Source organism: Mustelus asterias, chromosome 2 (assembly GCF_964213995.1).
Source record: "Mustelus asterias chromosome 2, sMusAst1.hap1.1, whole genome shotgun sequence".
In the NCBI taxonomy this organism is placed as follows: domain Eukaryota; kingdom Metazoa; phylum Chordata; class Chondrichthyes; order Carcharhiniformes; family Triakidae; genus Mustelus; species Mustelus asterias.
Window position 1 is genome coordinate 108293379 of NC_135802.1, and position 26468 is coordinate 108319846.

Below are 26468 nucleotides of genomic sequence, written 5' to 3' on the forward strand. Positions count from 1 at the left end.
CGATGAAGTTGCTGTGAAAATCTCCTAGTCGCCACACTCCGGCGCCTGGGTACATTGAGGGTGAATTAGCATGGGCAATGCACCTAACCATCACGTCTTTCAGACTGTGGGAAGAAACTAAAACACCTGGAGGAATCCCACACAGACACAAGGAGAACGTGCAGACTCCACTCAGACAATGACCCAAGCCGGGAATTGAACCTAGGTCCCTGGCGTTGAGGCAGCAATGCTAACTACTGTGCCACCACCCCATCCCCACCAAATGTGAAAATAGGACCTTGTTTTAAAGTCCCCATCCAAAGGAAGCGATGCATGTATCGATAATCAGTTTATTAAATTAACCACACACACCCTGACTCTAATCTCCATGCTAAACTGCCATATTTAACTAATTAGCCATCCAGCAAGTGCAACACTATCATTTGGCTACACAGTGTTTATATGAGCTTAGGTTTTGCGAGGCAATACATTATTTTACAAAATGTTCTAATTATGATTCAGCCATAGTTTCTGTTGGTCTTTGTTTTATGTGTAATATTTTACATCCCTGAAATTTCAAATTTAAACAATGTATAAAGATTGTTTTTTCAAACAATGCCATGCCCTGTTAAATTTTAATATAAAGTCTCAGAGTTTGTGGACAAAACTGTTTCCTGTTTAATACACTGATCATAACTAATTTGACCCTGAGGAAGTACAGGGAAATCTATTCCAATCTGAGCTTAATTTCCCCCAGAACACAAAGCCAAAGGTTGACATGAAAATGACAAAACAGTATAAATCTAATCTAGTGATAGGACAATGTTCAAGGGTAATTCTGTTTTATACAGCAACATTTTATAATCAGTACCTGCTGATACAGGCCCATCACGTAACAATTTGTATAAAGTTGGGACGCAGCATGCAGTTAGTGAATGATGTACAATATACAAATAATATCAAGACAAAAGCAGATAAAGCATGCTCATCTTTCAGCTTTCCTTCTGAAGGACTTAACTCTTGCTCTTGTAACTTCACTAGGCTTCTGGTGTGCTATTTAATATATTCAGTGCTAAATTTTGGTTTCCTTTGGTGGGACTTTGTTGATATAGCCGAGTACGATTAGAGTAAATTGGGGGTGATACGGTGGCATAGTGGTCAGCACTGCTGCCTCACAGTGCCAGAGACCCAGGTTTGATTTCCAGCTTGGGTCACTGTCTATGCAGAGTCTGCACGTTCTCCCTGTATCTGTGTGGATTTTCTCTGGGTGCTCCAGTTTCCTCCCACAGTTCCGAAAGATGCGCTGCTTAGGTGGATTGGCCATGCTAAATTCTCCCTCAGTGTACCCGAACGAATGCCAGAGTATGGCGACTGGGGGATTTTCACATTAACTTCATTGCAGTGTTAATGTAAGCCTAATGTGACACTAATAAATAAACTTAAACATAAAAAACTTAAAATTAAAATGTCTATTAGGATTTATTTCAAATAGCAATATTCCCTCACTGGTACAAGGATCCAAAAGAACTATGACTATTACAGAACTACACATGTCCAGCTTTGGAGTATACATTGTGCATGCCAAACAAAATGGATGCAACATTTGTACTTGATAATTATGACATTTTCAAAACTCATACACTTCATTATCTTAGAATAATGTAATGTGCAAAAAGGTCGCTAAATAGAAAGAGGGAGAAAGAAAACAGAAAATTAACTTCAGCTTCGGCATTGGTATGTTGTGTCTATTCTTTTCTAATTAGAAAAGCCTGGCGCAAGAGTTGATATGACCTTGCTGATTGCCTTGAGTAATGTTGTGATTAGCCTGTCAGGAATAGGGTACAGATCAACACTTCATTACTTACAAATTCTATTCATTTTAATGTTAGTGTATACAGCACTATAATCCAAAAAAATACAATCAGGAAAAAAGTGGCAGCTGCCCTCTGCTGGTCTGCTTTCCCCTTACTTTTAACATCAAGAAATTCTGTTATTATTTTCTGTCTTTTTCATTACCTTTTATTACCCAGCAGTGCTGATGATTACAGGCTAGGCAGCTATACTCTGACACAGGGTCTTTTTCTGCTAAACCTCACTGTCATGTAAAATTCTAGCTGTTACAAAGAATGAGCGTTCCAATCCATTTTTGCCAGTCCTAATATGAAAACTGTCAGGATCCAAATTAATGAGTTCCAAATTCCTTACATCACAGTAACTATTTAAGACTGGTCAATTAATTACATAAAACCTTCTCGATTCATTGTGTATTTCCAGCCTAGACCCTACATATTCCATTACTTCATGACACAGTGTTTCAATGAGGCCTTTTGGCTTTTGTTATTGCACAAAAAGCACCACTTAAGGAAAGACCATCTGCTGCAGCAAATGGTAAATGTCAGTAAAGAATGTTGCCTTTTTCTATCATAACATACCTCAGATATTAACCTTTACAGCACTCGAACAAATGAAATAGTGATAATTCTTTAGGTTAGAAAATGCTTGAGATTCATTTCTCAACAGTTATTGATTTAATGACCAGACCATTTATTGTCACAAATAAGCTGCTTCATACTTTATTTTAAATCTGCCAAATTTCAATTTTGAAACTGTTGCAAACTTGAACCTACACATTTTCCTTCACAAGGATATATTCTTAATCAGAATTTATTTTTATTCTTCCCATTACTACATACTTTAATTATGCCAAAATAAAAGCAATGGTAGCCAGATGTATCGCTCTATGCTGTTACTTGCAAAATCTCTTCAATAGCTGAGGAGGGTGTTGAGTTGCACAGTGAGGAGGCTTGCACAACACCTTTTTGGATGAACTGCGAACTGACCTGTACGAACCAGCAAAAAGGGATAATGTCAACTAAAAGTGAGACTAATCCCTTAAATTTTAAATGGACCAGTTTTACCTGACGCATCAAATAGATTCATTAGCAAGCCTAACTCACTGACCTAGAGGTGAGAGTGCAAATCGTGAGCAATGCCGTCTAATCATGCTTCTGCCTTGGTTCATTATGTAGCCAGTCGTTTAGGTCTGCAGTGACTATTGTCTTCAGTGGCTGGTATGTGTGGTGCAGTATTTGAGTGAATTGATATATTATTCTTGTGTTTTTTATATATCGCTGACAATTGCACTTTGGGAAAGAACAAAGACCCAAGTTGTGTGAAATTACCCTACAGGTAGTTTCAGAATACAGTGCAAATCTGCTCTGTACCACCAGTCATTGGTCAAACTAAAGTGACTGAGTGACAAGATAATACACCAATTAAGAAGCAAGCTTAGACCAGGTGTGCCATCACTGCTGCAATAATCTGCACCCAACTCTCAAGCCAGTAATGCACACTGCTTAATGGGTCTGGATCTGCTTGACATACCAGGTGAAACTGGATAATTTCCTTTGTATTTTTCTGAACCACAGATCTTGTTTAAATAAGCATCATCTGAAGGCGTGGTACTTAGTGAATTTGATATAAATTAAAATAAACTTAAACTAACCATAAGATGGGTAAAGTGTGTTTAAAACTTTTTTAAAAAAATATGGCAAAATGTTGCCATAGTCCTCAAAGGATCAATAAAGAGAAAAGTGCACTATGAACAGCTGGTTGTTTTCATTAGTGTTTCATTAGGGAGGTAGTGCCTCAAAGCCAGTTTACATGCCTACATCAATTTCAATAGGCTCATTTTCAACTGATTTAATTGACCAATTTAAATTAGTTTAAACACTCAAAATGCTGTAAATGTAAAGTTAAGGGCACAAATCCACAAAGGCAGTTGTACATTTTTGGTACGTTTCAGAAAAAACACTACAGTTTTAGGCGTTTCCCTATTTTCTCTGGCCCAGCTTTAGGTAATTGTGTTTTCCTTTGTGCATTTTAGCCTAATGGACTCGAATTTATGAAGCAACAATGTTCAGAAGAGATAAGAAATAAGACCTCGCATAATGTTATTCTACATGCAAGAAATTAAATTAAATCAGCTCAAATCCTTCATCAGAAAACCGATTTTCCTCTCTTGATTTACAAGAGCCAAAAAGCTCGCATGCACAACGTGATCCCCTCAGAGAAATCTTCATCAAATATATGGAGCTCTAATACAGACCGTGATTCATATGATAGGAGCTATAAAAATGTAAAATCAATTATTAAAAACATGTATTAAGTGCTAATGCAATAACAATAATTTAAGAAAATCAATAACTGCTATGGTTATAACTTTGTGAGCACAGAAAAAACCTGCGATTAATAAATATATTGTCTGAAATAAGGAAATTTCTAAAAATTAAGAGTTAATATTGGAAATATTGTATTTTTCTTGGGAAAGGGATACCTGAACATTGGTGTAAACCCTACTTTTTCCAACACAAAGGGTACTGTGTGATCAATGATGTTATTTTACAGAAACACAGATGTAAGACAGCAGCAGTACTGGCGTATTTCACTGAACCAGCGCCTCCAACAGGGGAAAGTTTGCTACATGCAGAAGATGTTTGTTGCGCCTTGAACTCGCCGTTTTCTGCTTCCCCCCCACCCCCCCGCATCTCGTAGAATTTACTTCATGGAACAAGTAGTTAAACCTACAGCAATATCCAACACAGAGAAGCAATTAGCAACATTAAGCGCATTACACACAATCTCAACTCACCCTTAATTACCCCACTATCGCTGCAGTCTATCCTGCTACATTCATTATTATAAAGCAACTTTCCTGTCAAATTCTTTAGAAATCAACATTTAATTGTTTTTTTTACATCGAGACCAGGGTTTAACCTATTGCCATATGGCTCTTTAAAATGAATGGACTATAAATTGATCCCTTTTTCTACCAAATCATGATTCTAAATCCGCTGAACACGCGTTTTTTTTAATGTTACATTCTTCCACCTAACGTGACACCCCTAAGGATGATGTGTTCCGCGAATGGGGGAGTATACAAGTATTTGCACATATCTCCACAAAATAACCAGTTAATCCAAGAATAACAAATGGCTAATCTGTTTATGATAAATAGTGATCAGATGTACTGTAGCACCCAAGTGGAACGATTAGGTTATCAGAGAACATCACATTATAGTCTGAACGTAATATCTGTGAAGGTATATTCCACGCTCTTCTTCATATACACACGTATACATCAGATTAAATACCCAAATCTGGAGAGATGAATGTTTGTCTTGAAACGGTAATACGCAATGAGTATGTTTGAAAAACTCAATAGATTGAATGTAACTGATTTTATAAACTTTTGATATTCTGCACGCTTAGTATTATTTTGCATCACACCTTCACACATACCATAGCATCTGTTGTTTTCCTGACAGATGTGCGAACTAAAATTCTGCTTTTTCTGCTGTTAAGTAAAGCCTGAGCAATCCACAATATATAAAAATGAAGGCAAAAAATAAATCGTATCTGTAATCATTTGTTGGAAGTGCATCAAAGCTTAATTCAATTGACAACTTATTTTTCTTTTAAGACGATATTATACTAGAACAAATTAAGGCTTATATGTTTATTTGTTAATACGTACAAAAGGAGATTGATTGAGTAAACAATTGCATTCATGTGGGGAAGAGGTGCAGGTCAGATATTATCCGTGACTATGACATGGAACCAGAGATTGCCTTCCAGAGATTTTGCAAAGCAGATTGTGTCAGGGGAATCCGAAGACATCGGTATCAGCGAAAAAAATACATGATATTTTGAAGCTGACACAGGCACGCATTGCTCGTCGCTGGGACATAGTGTAAACGTGTGTGAGATGGGTACGCTTAATACTGACCTTTCCACGTACAGTAAGTAGTTGGCACCTACTGCACCGTCAGTGGTAACACTCCCATAGCCCGATGCTGAGTGCTATTTTGAGTGGATCAAAAACCTGTCTCCACATAAGCGGCGGCTGTGTGTAATCACCAATTCTGAAGACCACATTGTCTTAAAAAAATACAATTCAAGAAAATAACAGTTTATATATACATATGTAGCATAAACGTGTTTCCCTATTTTGCAGGTGAGTTAGAAAGAATGTGCAAATCAATTTTTCAAAAACAGGAATCAGTAGCAAAAGTTTAAAATGAAAGATGATATCGAAATAGATCAGCGATTTTAAATTACGTTGATTTATTTTAAAAACAAAATCTCAGATTATTTATTTTGAAGGTTTGCTCTTTAACTCTGCCTTAATTATTGGTTGTGCCTGGTTGCAGGAACGTTTTAACAAAGGCGGCTGATTTGTGGTTTCAAAGACAATCGCATAGAGTGCGTGCGTGCATTTCCTCCTTTGAATCTCAGGATCTGCCTAATTATAACAGGAGACGATAATAGAATATAATAGAATAGCCGTTATACCAGATAATATAGAAAACGAGGGTGGCCCACAGCTTCATTCTGTAATCAATGGATACCATTCACAAAATATAATAAAGATACAATAAAGACTAATAGAAAATGGTTTATCCTGCCTCAGTAAAGAATAGGTTGATTATATTAATGCAGAGAACTCGCCCCTTTCATATATCCCCAGTTACTTTCCCATCTGCTCAGTGCTTCTGATTATTGAAAGAACCAGCCACAATCAAATAACGATTTTTTTAAAAAAGAGTATCCTGCAGTAATTTAGAAGCGTTTTTGTTCAGTGCAACTCTTGATTTTCCCAAAACATTTTTTTTAAAATTGAAAATATATCTGATTTTTTTTTAAATCGACAGAGTTGGTATTTTATTTACATTAATATAAATTGCTTGCGGCTAAATTTGAAAATGGGTATCTTTATTTTTTTGTGTGGGATGAATTTATTAATATAACTAGGTTTCGATTTTCCAGACGCCTCCACGATTGATTGGGGTATGTGGTGCCAGAATTAAAACAAATAGTTTGCACTGATCCCTGGTTTATTTTTTAAAAAGTGGTTGGAAGTTATTGCAGAGGAGGGGTTGTTATGTCTTGTGCCCCCCTCCCTGCCCCCACTGCTGAGTGCTGCTTGTTGTTGTGTCTGGCTGGCTGCAGCAATGCTGACTGCTGCCTCTGGCTGGCTCGTGCGCGGTTGCTATGGGTTACCGGCGCCGGGTTACCGCTACCTGCCACTAAAAAAAGTGGCACAGAAATACCACCAGCATCGACAAAACAGCACTTAGGAATAAACTGCCAGAGAAAGCATTGCTGCAACAACAACAACAAAAACACAACATTATAAAAAATAATAATCCGCATTTCCGAGAAAAGCCGGAACTTTTATTCATTAGCTCAAGTGTCCAGGCCTTGGCTGAGGTGAGAACTATCTGGAATTTTATAGACAGGTACATTGCTCCAATTCTGGTGTTTGTTTGTTTGTATGGCGTTGCTGTGATCATAATTTATAAAATGTCATTTTTCATTTAACCGTCGTGAAGGAAAAAAAACATACTTTTCTGAAGCTGTTGTTAAAAGGTTGGGGTTTTTTTTGAGTCTTAACTCAAATACCAAACCGACCCGAGGAGTCATTTACAGGCAATGCCTTAACCACAATAAGCCTTGCTTCTGATATTTGTTACGGACCACTGCATGGGCTTCTTTTAAAGGAGAAACGTACACTTAAAGCCAATTAAATGTGTTTCCAAAATGGGATGCGTGTTGCAAAACCTCTCATTAAAGCCTTGCTCCAGTTTTAAGTCGATTTGGTGTTGGTAATTTCTGGCTTTTTACCAAAGTACTCAGTCCAAATTGTTTTTAGACGCCTACTGGAGACTGTGGAAAATCGCTTAAAAGACCACAATGAATGGAAGTATAATTATTTCAGGCTTTCGTTGTAAAATAAGTTTATCTGAAAGTGATGCGCAGTTAAATTTTTAGCAAGTGCATGGTTGAAATAATTTGAAACTTCATCTCATGTCTAATGTTAGTGTGTGCTGAATCTAATTATTAGCTTTGATCGTACACCATTGTGAACTAGTTTTATTTTGTGTATTTTTCTGTTTATGTTTCATATGTTCTGCAGTTGTAGGTCGTATTTATACTGTACCTAATCCAAAAGAAATAAAAGGACTCGAGTTTCAAGCCGTCAGGTACAAAATCTAGCAAGTTAAGTGTTTTTTATATAATTAACATAACCTCAGCCTTTGACAATGAATAGGCAATTGTCTTAAAATATTGCCGTTGTTTTAGCCAAACTTGCCGCATTCCTGCCACAAATTAAGTCGGTTCTCTTCCAAAGTTTACTGCAAGACAAAAGTACTCCACTTCCAGCGTGAATGCTTGTAAAACTAATCATTTTTAGCGTGATACCCCATTATACATTTGTTTTCTTAGCGAGTAACAGTCCATTAGTAACTCCAGTTGTAAATTATATATATATATAGTCGGATCCCAAATTTATTGCGACTTAACTCATTCACTACAGCAGTTCATCTACCTTTAGAGTTAGGGACCAGGGCAGTACGTGAATTTCATGGAGAGCCTCAAAAAGACCAACAAAGTCTTATATCAACAAATAACTAGCTAGACAACATGAAAACAACAATTGTGCCATGAACCGGATGAAATACACGGATATTTAAAAAATCTGATGGGCTCGTGAAAAAGTTATCCAACTGAAGGGATTAATTCCATCTGGGCTGCCAAAAAAAATGAATCTTTTAAATTTAGAATTAGATCTGACCAAACAAGAAATTCTAGGTCAAACTTTGGGCTACCTCAACTTGATGCATTATCCTGGAGCTATAAAGTTTCTTTAAAAACATGACAAATCAGTTCTGGAGGTAAATTTAGAGTCTTACTAATTGGCATAGAGTCTTGTTGTAAAACTGGAGAACTTCAAAACCTTGGCCACACAGAAATTCAACACTGGTGGCTTGTTCACCTTAGGTTCATCTCCTTGCCATTCCATTAACTGTTACAATATTTCATATTAAATACAAAAGCTATGATATTTCATTTCTCATATTTTATAAACACAGTATGGATTCTGGATGCATTGGCATTTGAACCCAGGTACGGTTAATCAGATAACTAAAGAGTAACTAAGTCACAATTGGGTTACAATTGGAGGGGGCAGGGCGAGAGGTTCTGTATTGTGTGTACTGTTTTAAACCGATTCAGTTATTGAGAAATCTACCCTGAAAACTACAACCATTTACAAAATCACACTATAGCTAGGTCAAAGAGATTACCCTGCGGTAAACTCTAAGAATCATAGTTTCCTTAAAAATTCTAAAAAAGCCAGCTCAGTTGTCAAGATCAGGTGGTTATGAATACAAGATTTTACAGTACTCTGCTCTCTACCAGCATCTGCCTTTTTTGTTACTTCTCCAATCAGGGCTTCCTCGCCACAGCACCATGTCCAAAAAAATGTCATCTTCAAACGGATACAGACTCCAAAAATCATACAGCAAGCAAACTCCACCCAGAAATCTATATAATTTTGTAAAAGAAACTGGAGATATATACACATTTGGTTCAAATGGCAAGAAATTTGGCAAATGTGCTAATCAAATTTGCCCAATCTACTATCAGTCAATCCTTGTTATTTGCTGCTTAGTGAATTACAACCAAAGACACAGTGTACACGCCTTTCATTTTTGAGGGCATAGTAGAAAAAGGAGAAAGTTCCTATAAATTGCTCAATTTTCGGAAAACCCAAAACCAAATTTTTAGTTTTTCCACAGGCTACCACCATCATCCTCACCTGTGGATATGTTTCACCTTTAACCATGACAGACATTCTAATTGCAAAAGCAAACATTCACCATTGGAAAATGGTACAAGAATGTGCCTGGATATTTGTCATGTAGTGTTTAGTGCACAAATTTGCTTTGCTTATATGGAAGACTTTGAGGTGTGGGGGAAGGGGGGTGTAGAATGGGAGAGAAAGACAGACATCGCCCCATATCTATTTATAGAATGACTAGGTTTTAACATAAATATTAATACATTCGTTCCAGACACTAAAACTATGGAAATTTAGCTGGAGGTGCAAATTACAGATAAATAGGCCATCAGATTATGTTAAGAAATAACGTCCACATATGCTGTAACTATTTTGTGTTTCCTTGCCATACTATGTTAAAAGATTACATACAAAAAAGGATGTTGCTTGGCAATTGAATAAAAATGTACCTGCAAATTGTGGTCTTCTATAATCCTGAAATTAAGCCTCAAGGTATTTGGTGACACTAAAATAATCTAATCCATAAAGATTAATGAAAACAGGAAAAAAAAGTTTATTTGCCCTAAATCAATTAGCGATTAAAAGAGCAACCTTTTTCTAATCAAATTAAAACATAACTTTATATTCTGTAGATAGTATCCGAATCAGTTACAAATTCCTAATTATTGCAATTAATTTCCATAATTGGGCAACTCAAATTACTAATAATGGGGAACAGTACAGATTACAGTAGGTGTTTTGCTAGTCATCTTTGAATGTTCCACTACAACATATCCATCAATTGGTACAAGCCTTTCTATAGTTTTTTTAAAAATAGTTTATTCCTGACCAGTTTAAGAATGCATAGTTTCTTGAATACCCATTAAAACAACTTACATAAATGATCTGGATACTGAAAGTAATTAATAAATTATCAAATTTTCTATGGTAGAAGTTAGGCAGGGTAGTAGCATCAGAGTGTCCAGCAAATTATTTGCATTGGGATTCAAATTAATTATGCAACTGAACAAATGGCTTTTATTATTGAAGTATAACAGATTTTTAAAAATGCAAGCGATAAACAATTTGACTTGTGCTGAATTGGTTGTACAGGGAGAGAAAGGAACTCTCATTGTTCAATGGAGTGAAGCAATAAAAAAATTCTTGGTTATGTAATTAAAATACTGGAATAGTAGTGACAACTTTTACGCTAAGGCTATGAAAATGTCGAAGCTGAACCTTAGTTGAAACAGTGCTTCAGTTTGCTTTTGCACTAAAACTGCCATTGCACTAGAAATGAGACTAAGATTTCCTCCGGATGCTCTGGTTTCCTCCCACATTCTGAAAGATGTGCTGGTTAGGTGCATTGACCCGAACAGGCGCCGGACTGTGGCGACTTTGGGAATTTCACAGCAACTTAATTGCAGTGTTAACGTAAGCCTTACTTGTGACTAATAAATAAACTTTAATCCTAAGTATAAAGGGAATGAATGAAGATTGGGGTCTAGAATTGCCACTCGGAGCACAAATGACAATCCAGCAGAAATTGTGATAGTTTACAGGAGTTGTGGTTGAAGTTCCTGTTCCAACTTATTTCCATATTCACAACCTTAAAATCCTTCATGAACTAGAACAATCAGGTAGTATTTTAGAAAGCAATTGTTTTATTTTTTCCCTTGCATTAATAAACATTGCTTGATGCATTTGAGTGCTGGTGCTGTTTATTAATACAACTAAACATGGGTTGATAACAAAAAAAATAAGCATTTTTAATGAATGTACCTCGTCCACTACCTGGGACCCAATTTTTAAAAAACTAAAAAGGTGACTTACAAAATCTTTACAGAACCATTAATAGTTTCATTAATGTACACATTGATTAATAAATTTAAGGTATACTTAAAAACCTTTTAAAAAGGTACCTTTTATTTGTTACTGTGCCCAAATAAAATTAGGAACCTCCTCACAGTGCTGCAACCACAATTAGAAGAAACTCACCAGTGATTAATTTGATCTGAGGGACACATCTACCAGCGCTGTTCTGAAACCAGTAACAAAGATTTGTGTTGGACACGATCTTCACTTGAAATTCCTCAATCTTTTGCATTGGTTTAGCAGAGATTCTACCTACAGTTTAGAAAGTATTTTGTATGACCTTGAAAAGTATCAATATTAAAAATAGTATAGATAAAGTAAACTAGGATTGTCATAAAAATATAAAATCAGTGGAAATAAAAAGCAAACAGCAAGTTCTGAACTGTTACCATAATAAACATCCCCAAAATAAACATACAGAATGATCCTCCAAACAAGAACATTAAGACCAAAATTTCATTCAAATTATTGAAAATGCAATTAGATGCCATGACATTGGAATTAGTTTCATAGAGGGATGAGATTGGAAAGATTGGATGCAGAAAGATTAAATGTTATAATTTGGGTGCTCTTATTAAAAATAAAACCCCAAATATCTCAATGCAGGTATCTGCAAGTATGCAAAGAAAAAATATACACTTCATACAAACATGAAATATCAGATTGCATCCTGATGGTTTCTGAAAAAAAACATTGAAGTCCAAGAAATATTTTCTGCACCCTATCTGAACTTCACTTTTAGTTATTATATAATACAATATTCTACAGATGTACTGACAGCTTTGGATGAACCTAGAATCACTAAGATTAAAAAAGGGTCAGCACTGTTAATTCTGCTTCCATGTTATTTTAACAGAAAATCAGTACTGAATAAAAAAAAATGTGGTGGCAATTTATAGTCGAGGAGCACCTTAAGTGCGCAACAGCATTTAGATTGCAATCTAAAGCCCACTAAGCTGTCAAGCAATGTATGGTGCAGTAGTACCAGAGTCCGTTAATTGGTCTAGACAAGGCAGAATGTCTTTCATAACCACCTAATGCCATATGGTCAGGGAAAACAGACCTCTTAACAAACTGGGTGCTAATGGCCTACAGCAGTGCTGAGAGATAAAGAAAGAGTCTGTATACATAGCTCACAAAGTTTCAGATTTGGTTTTCCTCCCATTAAACATGTACATTCGTTAAATGTTTAAACTTTTGCACTCATTTTGCCCCTCAAAGCATTCCATCACTTCAGTCTCCAGAATAGTAAGAATTCCTGCAGGTTACCAGACCATAGGTTCATTTCATGCATCAGATTATCAATGATCTACCCTCTATGGTTTGGTCAATCAGAATAGTTCACAAATCACATACATTTTGATAAATTTATTAAAGTAATAAAAAGTACAGTAGTGCACCATTCTGTAAACATTGTCTTTTGAAAGAAAGAGTCCATAGTGGAGAAACCCTTAGACAAATCAAGTAGAGCATACTAGGAGCCATCTAGTGAAGTACCAGCATCTTTTTTCACTGTCTAAACATTTTCTTACAAAACTAATCCAGATTGCAGAGTTTGTCAGCTCTCTCCGATAGCGTATCATGGCCAACAAGCTAAACAAATAACAAATTGTAGCTATTAAAAAAAACATAAAGACAAATCCAGATTCACAGCATCAAGGAGACAAATAATGACTGCTTTTTGTAACACTTAAACCAGAGCCTTACAGCTCCCAAAAGTTCTTTTTGCATTATTTAGTAGAATGGAAAATAATTATTTGAGCATTATTAAACCATATCCTTTAGTAACAAGAGAAAATCCAATTCAGCACTAAACCCAGTTTCCCCAGTCTAACTAGGCCACTCAATGATTTATTTCAACAGTATACAGAGGCATTAATGTAACCAAAATAATCTTGGTAGTGACTGTTTACCTTGAATGTCAATTTTCTTGATAAGATCAGGATGGAAAAGGAGTGCAAAGCAGATTGTTCTCAGGACAAGTAGTTAAATAATTAAGGTACTGGAGTGTATAATGGTTCAAATATGAAGATCCATAGACCACAAAATATAAATAAATCATTTTTAAATCCATAATCAAATCATGATTTATTAAAATCTTATATTTGGGGTAGAATGTTAAAATTGGACATTAATTCACCATCTTCAAAATAATAGTAAATTATGAATGCTGGTGGATTTTTTTTGTTTAACATGCTGATTTCCAACACATTCCTAATCAATTTAGTCCCTTCCATAAAGGTATTAGCTCCCTACTGGGTCAAGATTCCACAAGCAGTGGTCTCTTTCTGTTCCCTCAACCTTGTGGCCATTTTCATGAGAAAGCTTGAAACCAGTTATTGGCTGACTGGTTGTTCAGAAGGGCATCAGAACAGAGCCTGATTCTCTCCTTATTCAATACCAACACATGTACTCCTCATAGCAATTGCAAGCTAACAATCAGGAGCAGGGAGCCAGGCAACCCCAGGGGTTCTTTGACTAATTGCAGCACCCCCACCTCATCTCCATCTCAGCCAAAACCAGGAATTGATCTTGCTAACTTCCTGCTATCTGTCCTGGGCCACTTAAGCAAATTGAAGACCAAGAATAATTGCTGGATGGAGCAAGAATACATTTTCTTAACAGAGTCATACTGACAATCAACACAACCAGGATTTTTTTCCAAACAGTTAAAACAACACTTCAGGTCACTAAATCAAATGAACAGTTCTTTACATTATCGAGTACAATATTTTAAGTTTGTATCCCCCAAACAGATACAAACTGTTTTAATGGAGCATAGTGCACTGTTACTCAACAAAAGGTCAATATAACCAATGATGAAAGTTACTGCTTAGGGTTTTAACCAGTGAATTTACCCATCCTGATCATGTGACTAAATTTGCAGGCTGAAATCAAAAGTTTCAATGGCAAGCATGTTACTAAATCCACCGAGTGATTCATTAGTATAAAATCAGCCCATGAGTGATTTGAGCGATTGGATGACATTTCCTCTGTGCATCACATTATTTTCATCCAAGAAACAGCAGTTCTTGTATGACAGACCTCAGTAACAGTAAAGTAGATAGAATGCATACTGTTCCCTTCCACCCCACAAATATACATTGCAGTCAGAAGATCCAAGTACGAGACTAGTTAGGAGTTAAGTTTTTGAATCATTTATTCTGGTGCTTACAGCAATTGTATATGTCCTGCACCTCTTCACCCCAGAAGGTGCAATTAAAAATATAGTATCTCACAGTCAGAAAGTTAACTGAACAATTTTCACCATAGCCACAAATTGGCATTATTTTCCTGTCCACGAAGAAAATCAGTGCATCAAAATGGGCTTTCACAAATTTCTTTTGTGAATGAGGTCCATTTGGAGGTATACATTTGGATAATCAGCAGTCTGGATTCTGAACATATGCCCAAAGCAGAAAATGAGCCACAAAACAGATTCTCGCAATGTTCATCTTTTACGGCTTTGCGTTGTTGTCATTGCTGCCATTTCCAAGCCCCGAGGATGAAGTGCTGATGAAAATAAAATAATAAAGAGGAAATTGGTTTCTACAACACAGTTAAAGCCTGAGTAACAGAGGAGAACCTTAATTATCTCCAGTCACAGAGAGACAGGAAATTTGGTCTTTTAATTAGGTGTTTGGAGTAGAGTCTGATATTTTTTGCTAGATAATTTAAAAGGAAATAACCCAAGTCTAACAAAATGAAATTCATATAATCAGAATGCAGATAATTGAATTTCTACTGCGTTCATTAATTCAGTGTGTAGGTGTGAGCAGCTTTCTATGATGAGCTGTCACAGCTCTATAAAAATTTGTTCAATTAACAACGCTTTTAAAAAAAATAATGTCCATGTTGGATTAAAAACACAAAGTAAGGCATCATATGAAGTACCTTTTGCAGTTTAAATCTAAACAAATCTTTACTTTCTATGCTTCCTCTACAGGGAACCTTCGGTTAGAAGTGGCATGACTATGAACTGCATCAGCAACTGTGTAGTCAGTCTGACCCGAGACACAGGCCTCGATCTCTGTAGGATTTAGCTGTGTCTGCAAGAAGAGGTGCAATCTGCTATCTGAAAGGAGGATGTTGATCTGCAATACTCTGCAAGACACAAAAAAAAAATCACCTTAAGTGCCTTCTATAAAAATATACACAATGATAGCATGTGATATGATAAAACAAAATCTCAGCAAAAACATTTAGTATCTGTAGGAATTGAACTAAAAGTTTAGGAAGATGTATAGTTTCATACTCTTCTTTGCAAAAAGCTTTACAGTAGTGCATCAAAAATATCGGTGCTTAGTCAACAGTTCATCAGTTAAAGCAGTGAGTAGCTGAGTCAGAAAGCAGGTTTATGCTGGCTTAGCTGATTTCAGCATGGCAACAATATAATTGTCTCAGGATCCTTGCGTTGGCTTGTGGGTGTGTGATGATGAGGGCAGTGTTTGTGGGGGGGGGGGGGGGGGGGGGGGGGATTTGAAAAAGCCAGGTTTTCAATTCCTGAATATTGGAGCTGGGAATGCATCTATGAATCATAGAATCCTACAGTGCAGAAAGAGGCCATTCGGCCCATCAAGTCTGCACCAACCACAATCCCACCCAGGCCCTACCCCCATATCCCTACATATTTACCCACTAATCCCTTTAACCTATGCATCCCGGGACACTAAGGGGCAATTTAGAATGGCCAATCAACCTAACCCGCACGTCTTTCAGACTGTGGGAGGAAACTGGAGCACCCGGAGGAAACCCACACAGATACAGGGAGAATGTGCAAACTCCACACAGACAGTGACCCAAGCCAGGATTCGAACCCAGGTCCCTGGAGCTGTGAAGCAGCAGTGCTAACCACTGTGCTACCGTGCCGCCCAAATGCATTGATTATTTTTTTTTAAAGTACACATGTAAAAGTCAACAACAACTTGGTTTGGCTGTGAAATTCCCCTTTGTATGATGTTCTCTACTGACGCATATCCCACCAACACTCAGCTCATCATCCAGGATTGAATAATTGAGAAGGACATCAGAGTAAAGTCAAAAACCAATAAACGTTACATTCATTGGTTAATTTAACATTTAGAATTTGCATGTCACTGAAAACTGGGACGGGGGTGGGGGGAGCAGGGGGGAAATGGGCCTTTTGCTCTAAAGTTTCAAAACAAGAAACACAAGATCACTGTAATTAATTCATTCTACAGCAACAGAAACCCGCAGTTGGGCATGACGCAGCACAAAAGAAAAATTACAAAACAACCTTCATTTTTAAAATTAAAGGAGATGCATAAATAAATTATTATTTGCTTTGCCTTCAAAATAATGGAATTTTCTCAATAGACTTCTTTGGCAATTTAAACCAAGGTCATATCATTAGGAAGCAAGCTTTGACTGTAGATTTTTTATTAATATAAATGAATTTTTGTACTCAACATCAGGAATACCAGTGCCAGTGGGATGGAAGTAAATGTATTCACGTCAGATATAAATACAAGTAAACATTTCCTCCATTTCTGTTCTTTCTCCCCAAAATAAATAAGCACTGCATCTCCAACTGCAAAAGCACGTAATGTTGGAAACCAGTGGTTCAATGTAATCCATCCCAAGTCACATGGATATTATAACAAAGACTACATAACTTTCATCCTCCAGAAAGATGCATGGTTCCTTTGCTCACAAGTCCAAAACACATCACAATCGTGAACGTTTATTAATCATTGCATAATAATAATTCTGGCACAGTGGCAAACAAGCATTAGAATTATACATCAGTGAAAACTTGAGTTCACTTTAATATTGAGTAAAGCAAACACGTATTTTCACAAAGCACAATATAGTTTTAAAAAGGAGTGTGTTACGTGCTTACTTCACCTGAGGGTACCTGTTGACATTTACTGCAGTGAGGAGCTTCCAGCAATGCCTGGCATTCACGGAAGCTTTGAACAAATGATTTTGCCCGAGAGTTGTTATATTTAAAAATAATCTGAAATTCTCTGGTAAAGTCAGTTCTTGCAGGAGGAAATTTTTTTTCAGATATTGTTAAAATACAGGTTGACTGATTTATTGAGGACACCGTCTTATCAGCATTAATTGAGAAACAGCACCCTGGGACTGGGCAGATATGGAGTGAATTACCAGTACTAGATTTTCGGTAGGATAGTATGGCTTTGAGGTAGTATATCACAACTTATATAGTACTGTTAACATAATAAAACAGGGTGGCATGGTGGCACAGTGATTAGCAGTGCTCCCTCACAGCACCAGGGATCCAGGTTCAATTCCGGCCTTGGGTGATTGTGTGTGGAGTTTGCACATTCTCCCCGTGTCTGCGTGGGTTTCCTCCAAGTGCTCCGGTTTTCTCCCACAGTCCAAAGATGTGCAGGTTAAGTGGATTGGCCATGCTAAATTGTCCCTTAGTGTCCTAAGACGTGTAGATTAGGTGGATTAGTGGGGTAAATACACAACTGTTATGGGGACGGAGAATGGGTAGGATGCTCTGTCAGAGAGTCAGTGCAGACTCGATGGGCCGAATGTAGGGATTCTATTCTATGTAAACATCCAAAGGTGTTTCACAGCAGCAACGTTAGCCACCGAGCTATCATAGATAGTGGCAGACGGTCAGTCCAAAGATGTACAGATTAGATGGATTGGCCTTGGTAATTGTGCGAGGTTAGGGGGATAGGGCGGAGGAGAGGGCCTGTGTATGATGCTTCTTTGGAGAATTGGTGCAGACTTGATGGGCCAAACAGCTTCTTTCTGCACTGTAGGAATTCTATGCTTCTGTGGCCATAAGCTCGATCAAAGTTGTCAGTTTTACTGAGCACCTTAAAGGAGGGAACAGAGGTAGAGAGGTTTGGGTCTGGGAAGAATTCCAGAGTTTAAGCTTAGGAAGCTGAAGGCACAACCACCAATGGTGGAGCAATTAAAATCAGGACTGCTCAAAGAGGCCAGAGTCAGAGAAGCATAGATATACCTTAGAGGTTCGTGGGGCTGGGGGGGATTACAGAGATAGGGAGGTATTGGATGGATTTGAAAACAACTTGAAAATCAATGCCAATTTTATAAACAACTAATGAATATATAATAAAGGGAGGAGCAAAGAATGAGAGCACAACAGGTTTCAAAAGTGTGCTCACAAAAAAAAACAATCCAAAAAATGTAAATTTCACAGGCAAATGAGTTATATGAATCTGCAGTACACACTATGGACTGAATTCCATCATTTTCTATCAATATAAAAGACTTGAAGTTAGGTGCAAAAAAAAATACATGAAAATATTTATTCCTTAAATGTTGTCAATTTTTAAATGGTTTGAGCCATTTATTCATACTTGGTTATGTCCAATATGTATACTACTTCCTGCCGGTTACATAGTTGCTAGGAAGATGACAATATACTATGACTAACATACAGCTTCAGGATGAACACTCGCTTACTAAACATTATCCCTGGCATACACTATTTTCATCCCAGCTTTTGAGGAGCATCTCTATAGTGCAAAAAATTGAAATGTAGCAAAAACATTTTCTATTCTTCATTATCTGGGAGACAGGTACCAATGGATGTTATGTTGTCATTTTTGAGATTGATGATAGGATTTTAACAAGCTATTAAGAAACCAGAATCCTTAGAGTTAAAATTGCCCATGCATTGTACATGTATGCATGTAACAAGTATCCTACCTCAAGTAGCTATGAAACTTCTACAAATGTCCTCCAGTTATTTAAAAACTGGCTTTCCAACTTGTACACAACAACTAAGAACAGTGAATGTTCAAAGAGATTGTAGGAGTTCATGTGCACAGGTCACTAAAATTATTGGTTAAGTGCAAAAAAAAATGGTAATGGAATGTTAGGCTTTATAACTAATGGGCTAGAGTATAAAGGTCCTGCAGCTGTACAAAACTGTACTTACATCATATCTGGGATACAGTGCACAATTCTGGGCCTGCACCTTAGAAAGAACATAATGGCCTCAGGAGGAGTATGGAATGTTATCAGAGTTCCAATGGTTAGATTATCACAAGACTACAGTATAAATTAGGCTGTAGTCTCTGGTATTTAGGTAGCTAATGGGGGAGATTTAGTTCAGGTTTTTAGTTTTTTGAAAGGAATTGATGGGGAAATAGTGAGAGAATTCTTTCCCACTTGTGATAGAGTCTGGGACAAGGGGACAGATCTTAAATTCAGAGCCTGAGGGTCATTCAGGAGACACTTCTACGTGCAAAGGTCAGAGAAGTGTGGAGCTCTCTCACATAAAAAGCAGCAGATGCTAGCTCAGATAATTTTAAATCTGAGATTGATAGTTTTTCTGAACCAAGGTATTATGATGTGGAGCCAAGTCAGGTGGAGCAAGCTAGGATATCGATCGATCATGCTCATATGTGGCAGATCAGGATGGAGGGGCTGAATGGCTTACTGGTGCTCTTTTGTTGTTAACGCAAACTGAAGTAATGTTTAGTCACTATTGAAGGGACACAATTTTAGGTATTGGTGGAATTGAGAAGGATGTAGATCAGTAATTCCTAACCAATGTGCCACCCACCCACGACTCCCCCCCCCCCCCCCCCCCCTCAAGTGTGCCGCAAAGAAAGATTCAGAATGATTACAGATTCATTTAATTAAATTAAAAATAACAGTCTTCAGCTTTGTGGTTGGCATCTCCAAAACCTGACAAACCTCAGGCCTCCCGCACATGTGCCAGCCAGGAAAGAGCCGCACATGCGCAGTTTAGATTTTTTTTTACATTGGTCAGGCCCATGACCAATGGGACTCAGAGCCAAAAACAAAGGCCCCATGTGCCCATACAAAAAGCGAACGCACAAAAAGGGTGCAAAAACCCTGAGAGAAGCGAGAGAGACAGAGGGGCAAGGTAAAAATGGCATATGCTGTTCTGAAAATCACAATATTGGCCTGAGTTCTCTGATGTTGTTCGCCCTGCCACCACTACCAGCAAGAACAGAGAATTTGGCGCTCAGCCAAATCTCCATTCACAGCAGCAGGACCAGAGAGTCCCAACTGTGGGCGAGATCAGAGAATTGCAGCGATTGAAACCAGGTCGATAATGTGTGTCTATAGTTATGTTGATGGCATTATGCTGCTTCAGCTTTCTCTCTTTCTTAATTATGTTATTGCTTTTTTCCTCATACTTCACTTTTCTACCCGAGATAGTAGTGTTCAAAATATTAATACAAAATACTGCAGCTGCTGGAAATCTGACATAAGAAAAAATAATGCTGCAGAAGTTCAGATAATAAGGCAGCATCTGTGGAGAGAAACGGTTAACATTCATGTTGATAACGGTTTCATATTAAATTTTGTATGAACTGGATAAATTATTTGCGAACTGTGTTTTTAAGGAAATCAAAGTTCCTTTCATACAGTTTACATTTATATTGTATTTACATTTTTCTAAATCAATGGCCCAGGTTTTGTGATAGCTAGAACTGAAGCTGTCAGTGCCCAGCATTATTATGGTGGAAATCAGATTTTCGACATCCACACATGCACAGTAAAACAGTGAAACCCATGTTTCCCAATTCCCTCCGGATTTTCTGCCAGCGTCACCATTCTCTGACGAAAGCAGACCGAATATCACCCCAAAAAAGTATTTTGCTAGAGGGCACGTCAGAGAAAATAGGACATGTGCCTCAAAATATTTCTACAGTATAGAGGTGTGCCGTGACATATAAAAGATTAGGAACGACTGATGTAGATAACTATTTCTCAGCTGTTAAATGGCGCCACTTAGAGGCCAAATGGTGACAGTCACTGCTGCAGGAACAGGGTTAGGACAACAATCTTCAAGATTTATTGCAAAAAGAAGTTGCTGGAACGACAGTTGCCTTTCTGAAAATGCTCATGATAAAGTCAAGCTTTAAGACTAGCCATAATCCAAACTGAATGTTATTTTCAAACATGTTTTCATGTCATCTTTGAGCATTCACCTAAATAATTAAATACCTAAAAATGATTTCAAGCGATTAGGATTGTTGCTTTAATACATCCTCCTTTTAAATTTTAGAATGCTTTAAGAAAATGTTTTCTTTTAATTAGGGAATACACATATTTTCCCCAGATTATGAAGTTCATCACTCATTACGTGCCGGAAGATCTTTTTCTCTGTGTACAGTTTCGGATACAACATTCATGACAAATTGATCAAAAATTTGTCTTAAATAATAGCTTTGGGGTCCCTGTTAACTGTGGTCACAGTGCTGTTCCTGTTCAAACGTATGCAAACTATGCACATCAACATATCAATCTCATTAAAACTCTAATACAGAGAAATTGAATGAAATCCATAGTTAAATATCCAAAGGCATCTGGAATTCACCATCATCAAGCAAGAGGGGCAGGTTTTCAAATCTTAGCCACAGTTCTTACCCCAAAATATATTTATATTGAAATAAATAACTCAAAAGCAAAGATCTAAATAATGATCCTAGTGGATTGCAGGAATGTTGCATCAGCATTTAATAAAACTACAAAAGAAAACCCTTGTAAAAATAATGATTTGTTTCTACCTGTAAATTACCCTGGAAGGACAAGGTATCTCAAAAAGTAAGTGACAAGCGAATCTAGCCGTTTCACGCTGTTACTATATAGACATTTTGCCTATCACACAAATGAGTAATGTGAATTTGAATTTTAGTGCTAGTTTGATGCTAAGTATGTAGGCCGTACATCCTAAAGATTGGCGGCGCATTGTAACAAATAGTATGTCCCTTTGGCTGTTCGCAACAGGCAAAAATTACTGTACTCAACCAGCTCGTGCTTGCAAAACTAAAAACATTGATTCTAACATTAGATGTGATTCCACAATTGGACAACATTTGCTAAACAATCCTGAGTGTGCTAAGAATTATGCTGACCACCAATTTAAGATTCAGTTGGACCCGGTTCTTTGCATACAGAAAGAATAGGAAACATTCATTCTCAGATTCATTCCCTATGGCAATTCTTTAACCAGAGCCAATCTGCCTGATTTGAATTTAAACAAAGGTTGGCAGTTAACTGTCAGTTATTAGTTAACTGGGTACATTCTCTATGGCAACACCTCTACCAATCAGAGTTCACCCACCAACTAATTAACATGCTCTTCACATGCAGTATAAATTGTTGTTCCCTTTACAATTTGGTACTTTTGTGAATTGTCCAGATCAGTGCAATACAAAAAGCTTTGACAATGTGAGTGGTACGTGGCACAGTGGTTAGCATTGTTGTCTCACAGCACCAAGATTCGATTCCAGCCTAGGGTGACTATCCGAGGGGAGTTTGCACGTTCTCCGTGTCTGCATAAATTTCCTCTGGGTGCTCCAGTTTCCTCCCAAAGTGTGCAGGTTAGGTGGATTGACCATGGTAAATCTGCGGGGGGATAAGGCAGAGGGGAGGGGACTGGGTGGGATGGTCTTTCAGAGAGTTGGTGCAGACTTGTTGGGCCGAATGACCATTTCTGCACTGTAGGGCGTCTATGGTTTTATATGTCTGTCTTCCACAATACTCAAATTAGTAATCAATGAAAGCTACCTTCCTCATTCTGCTGCAATTTCTGACTGCAAATGTCATATAGCTACCATTTTGGAATTAATTTCTCTGTCAACTTATATTTTGCCAGTCCAAGATTTTTGGAAGGTAGATAAATATTTGAAGTAGAATCGCATGCTGTTGAAAAAACTAGTAATGTCACATGGATTTTACTGACACAATGGCATTTGAACTCAGCTGAGGTATAGGTGGAATTACAGTAAAATGTAACAGAAAGCAGATGAATATTTCATGCTGTATGTAGATTATAGATTTAATCCTTCTGGATTTGTCTGTCGTAGTATTGAGGTAAAAGCTATGGGTGAAGTACTGATAATTTCACATGGATACTGGTGTTAGTATGAGCAAACAAATGTATTTCTAAAATTCTGAAATGTACAATTTTCTTCTAACTTATCAATATCAGTATGCTAAATAAGACAACCAGCACTATCAAAACCAAATTGTTATGGGAAAAAGAACTGACTTATTACAAATATAAGTTTTGGTGCTATGTTTAAATTGGCATGAGGAAATGTTTTGCGCATGCCACTACATCTGAAACATGAACTAAATAAGCACATGCAACACATACATCAAAGACCTGGCCCATCCAGAGGGGGAGGTCAAAGAGGAGTTTATAAAGGCATGAAGATTATGTCTGATACATTACTTAAAAGGGGGGAGAAGGATATTAGAGATAAACTGGCAACAGGGGGGAGAAGTAATTTTTATTCAAAGTACCCTTTCACTTTGGCCAACTTTTTAAAAACAGGTATGATTTCTCACATCTTGGAAACACAAATGGAAAAACTCCTCACTACTTGTGCACTTTGGTATCATTCTTCCGATACCATGCCCTAAGGTGTTGGTGACCATTATTTCCCTGTGTTCGTCCCTGGTTATGCTCGACAAGGTACTGCAGTGTTTTGCCGTTACCTTTTGCAAGTTCTAGCTGACCAGAAAACTCTCCTTCTCTTACCCTCAACCATGGGGCCATTGGAAGGAGTTATTCACCTTCAAAACCAGAGTTTCTGGCTCAGAGGCAAGGACACTGTCCACATTACCACAGGACCTCCCTTAATGTCATTACGGACAGGAAAACATTCTAGACTATTGTGCCCAATTGCACTAGATGCCATGACTTGAAGCCAGCATGGGAGCTGATCAGTAGCTGTCCCACATTATCAGCTGGCTGTTTAGCACTCACTCATTTGATTTGCCTCTCAACATATGCTATTCTTCCTTTCCCCTTACCCATTAAGAAATTTACAGTAAAGAATACTCTGCTGAAATAAATACCGGAGACCTAAAGGGCACAGTTCTAGTAGATGAGTTGCATACCAGAAAATGGATCGCATCACCGAGTAAAGGTTGCTCTTACAACTTTCAGGATTGAGATCAAACATTATCATTATTCAAATCATTGTTCAAACTAAGAGGCTGTGATTGGCTTTGAAATACCAGCCAGGTGACTTTCTAGCTATAATCCATTCAGTGTGCCATCTGGAGATCGAGAGATCCATATCTTACTGGTGCTGCAGTATTTCCAGTCAAGTCAAAGCCAGGCACTAACTGTGTTTGATGAGGCGTAACATACACTTTACATTGCCTGATAAACATGGCACTAGCAAGAATCACTTGCTAAAATAGGGCACGGGTATTTATCCAAAAAAAACTTTAGGACAAGGCTTGACAGTGTTCACAAATGCAAAGTTATCTCCAACACCCATGATATTTAGAGTTTACCTGTCAGATTCTGAATATTATCTAGTGCATGTATTAAATTTAAAGCCAGCTTAGCCAGTCTCAAGCCTGGGGCAATGATTGCTTCACAGTAATTTACCGGTACTCTTGATCGGTTTAATTATCCCAGATTGTTGTCTGAATTAAAAGTGGAAAAAATGTTTATTGAGTGAATAAAACACAGATGCCAAAATGGCAGGCTGGCTGAGTGGATTCCAAATCCTGACTCTGGCTCAGAACCAATTCACAGTCCTGTATTCTGGTGTGACTTTGTGCTGGATGCAGAATTGCTCATACACTATGAAAGGGTATAATTAGCCTACACAGCCAAGTGCTTAAACTCAGAGAATCATAGATGACTTGAATCTGTATAAATTTAAGAATTAAGATCAAAGTGGCTATTAACAGTGTCAAACAAATGTGGTAGCAATGACACCAAATGAGAAAATGCTGGAATGTCTCAGCAGGTCTGGCAGCATCTGTAAGGCGAGAAAAGAGCTGAGGTTTCGAGTCCAGATGACCCTTTGTCAAAGCTGGTTTCGGATTCCAACATCCACAGTAATTTGCTTTTATTCAGTCGTAACAATGACAATTTGCCAAAAATGTCAGCATCATAGATTACATTCTATGGACCTAATGTGCAGGCTAGAAAACACCTTAATTTGATTGTTTGAATTTTCTATCTTTTAATAAACCAATTTGAAATAAATACCTTCATTTAAATAGCAGAGAGAGGGAATTTCATGCCACTGGAAACACATCCATTACTGCACTGCCCACCATGATCAGATATTGCATCACCCTCTTCATACAGGCATTTTTGAACCTGTGCATTTGTAATTGTTTGGATTGGCTGTTAAACGAAAATAGGTACCACTGCCTCAATTAAACAGCACCACTAACAACTCTAGAGTAAAATGGCCCCACACTCTTGCTAAAAGTTGTGGGAATGAACAATTTCTGTTTGAGGCTCTGACTAAAAGTGCCAGCAAAATTATACAGCTTCCACCAGCAGCACCTGCCACTTTGGATCTAGTCTCGAATAGGCTGGGCAAAAACCAGCCTTGTGTTTCAGTGTTGCTTATTGCACATGTCTTGCAACATTAGCAAGAAGCTACCAGCAGGTTCAAAAAGACATGAATGTGACTTTGTATTAACAGCATAAGAATAAGAATAATTGCGCACGCAGAGTTAAGTTGTTATCAAAGCATTCAAGTAGCTGCATGCATGAATTTAATGTTTGAACATTTTAGTGCAGTATACAATAGGAGAATAGGGGCAATTTGCTTCCTCTTCACAAGAGAAGGAAATACCAGCTTGGCGGCACAGTAGCACAGTGGTTAGCACTGCTGCTTCACAGCTCCAGGGTCCTGGGTTCGATTCCCGGCTCGGGTCACTGTCTGTGTGGAGTTTGTACATGCTCCTCGTGTCTGCGTGGGTTTCCTCCGGGTGCTCCGGTTTCCTCCCACAATCCAAAGATGTGCGGGTTAGGTTGATTGGCCAGGTTAAAAATTGCCCCTTCGAGTCCTGAGATGCGTAGGTTAGTGGGATTAGCGGGTAAATATGTGGGGGTAGGGCCTGGGTGGGATTGTGGTCGGTGCAGACTCGATGGGCCGAATGGCCTCCTTCTGCACTGTAGGGTGTCTATGATTTCTATGAAATGAAATAATTCTCAGCAACAAACTGGAGCTTCATCTACAAGCTTACTGCAGTACAAACT

General features: G+C 37.8%; 1 protein-coding gene across 5 annotated transcripts in view; it reads right to left on the reverse strand.

Annotated features, from left to right (window-relative positions):
- Positions 1–12449: 12449 nt before the first annotated feature.
- snx10b (sorting nexin 10b) overlaps positions 12450–26468 on the reverse strand; it is a 64336-nt gene continuing 50317 nt past the window's right edge. For all 5 annotated transcript variants that reach the window (XM_078240082.1, XM_078240074.1, XM_078240064.1 and 2 more), the window contains 2 exons: positions 15374–15583; positions 12450–14992 (listed from right to left, as the gene is read on the reverse strand). In XM_078240082.1, the coding sequence (XP_078096208.1) occupies positions 15409–15583 (175 nt within the window). In that variant the 3' untranslated portion in view covers positions 12450–14992; positions 15374–15408. The remainder of the gene's footprint in view (positions 14993–15373; positions 15584–26468) is intronic.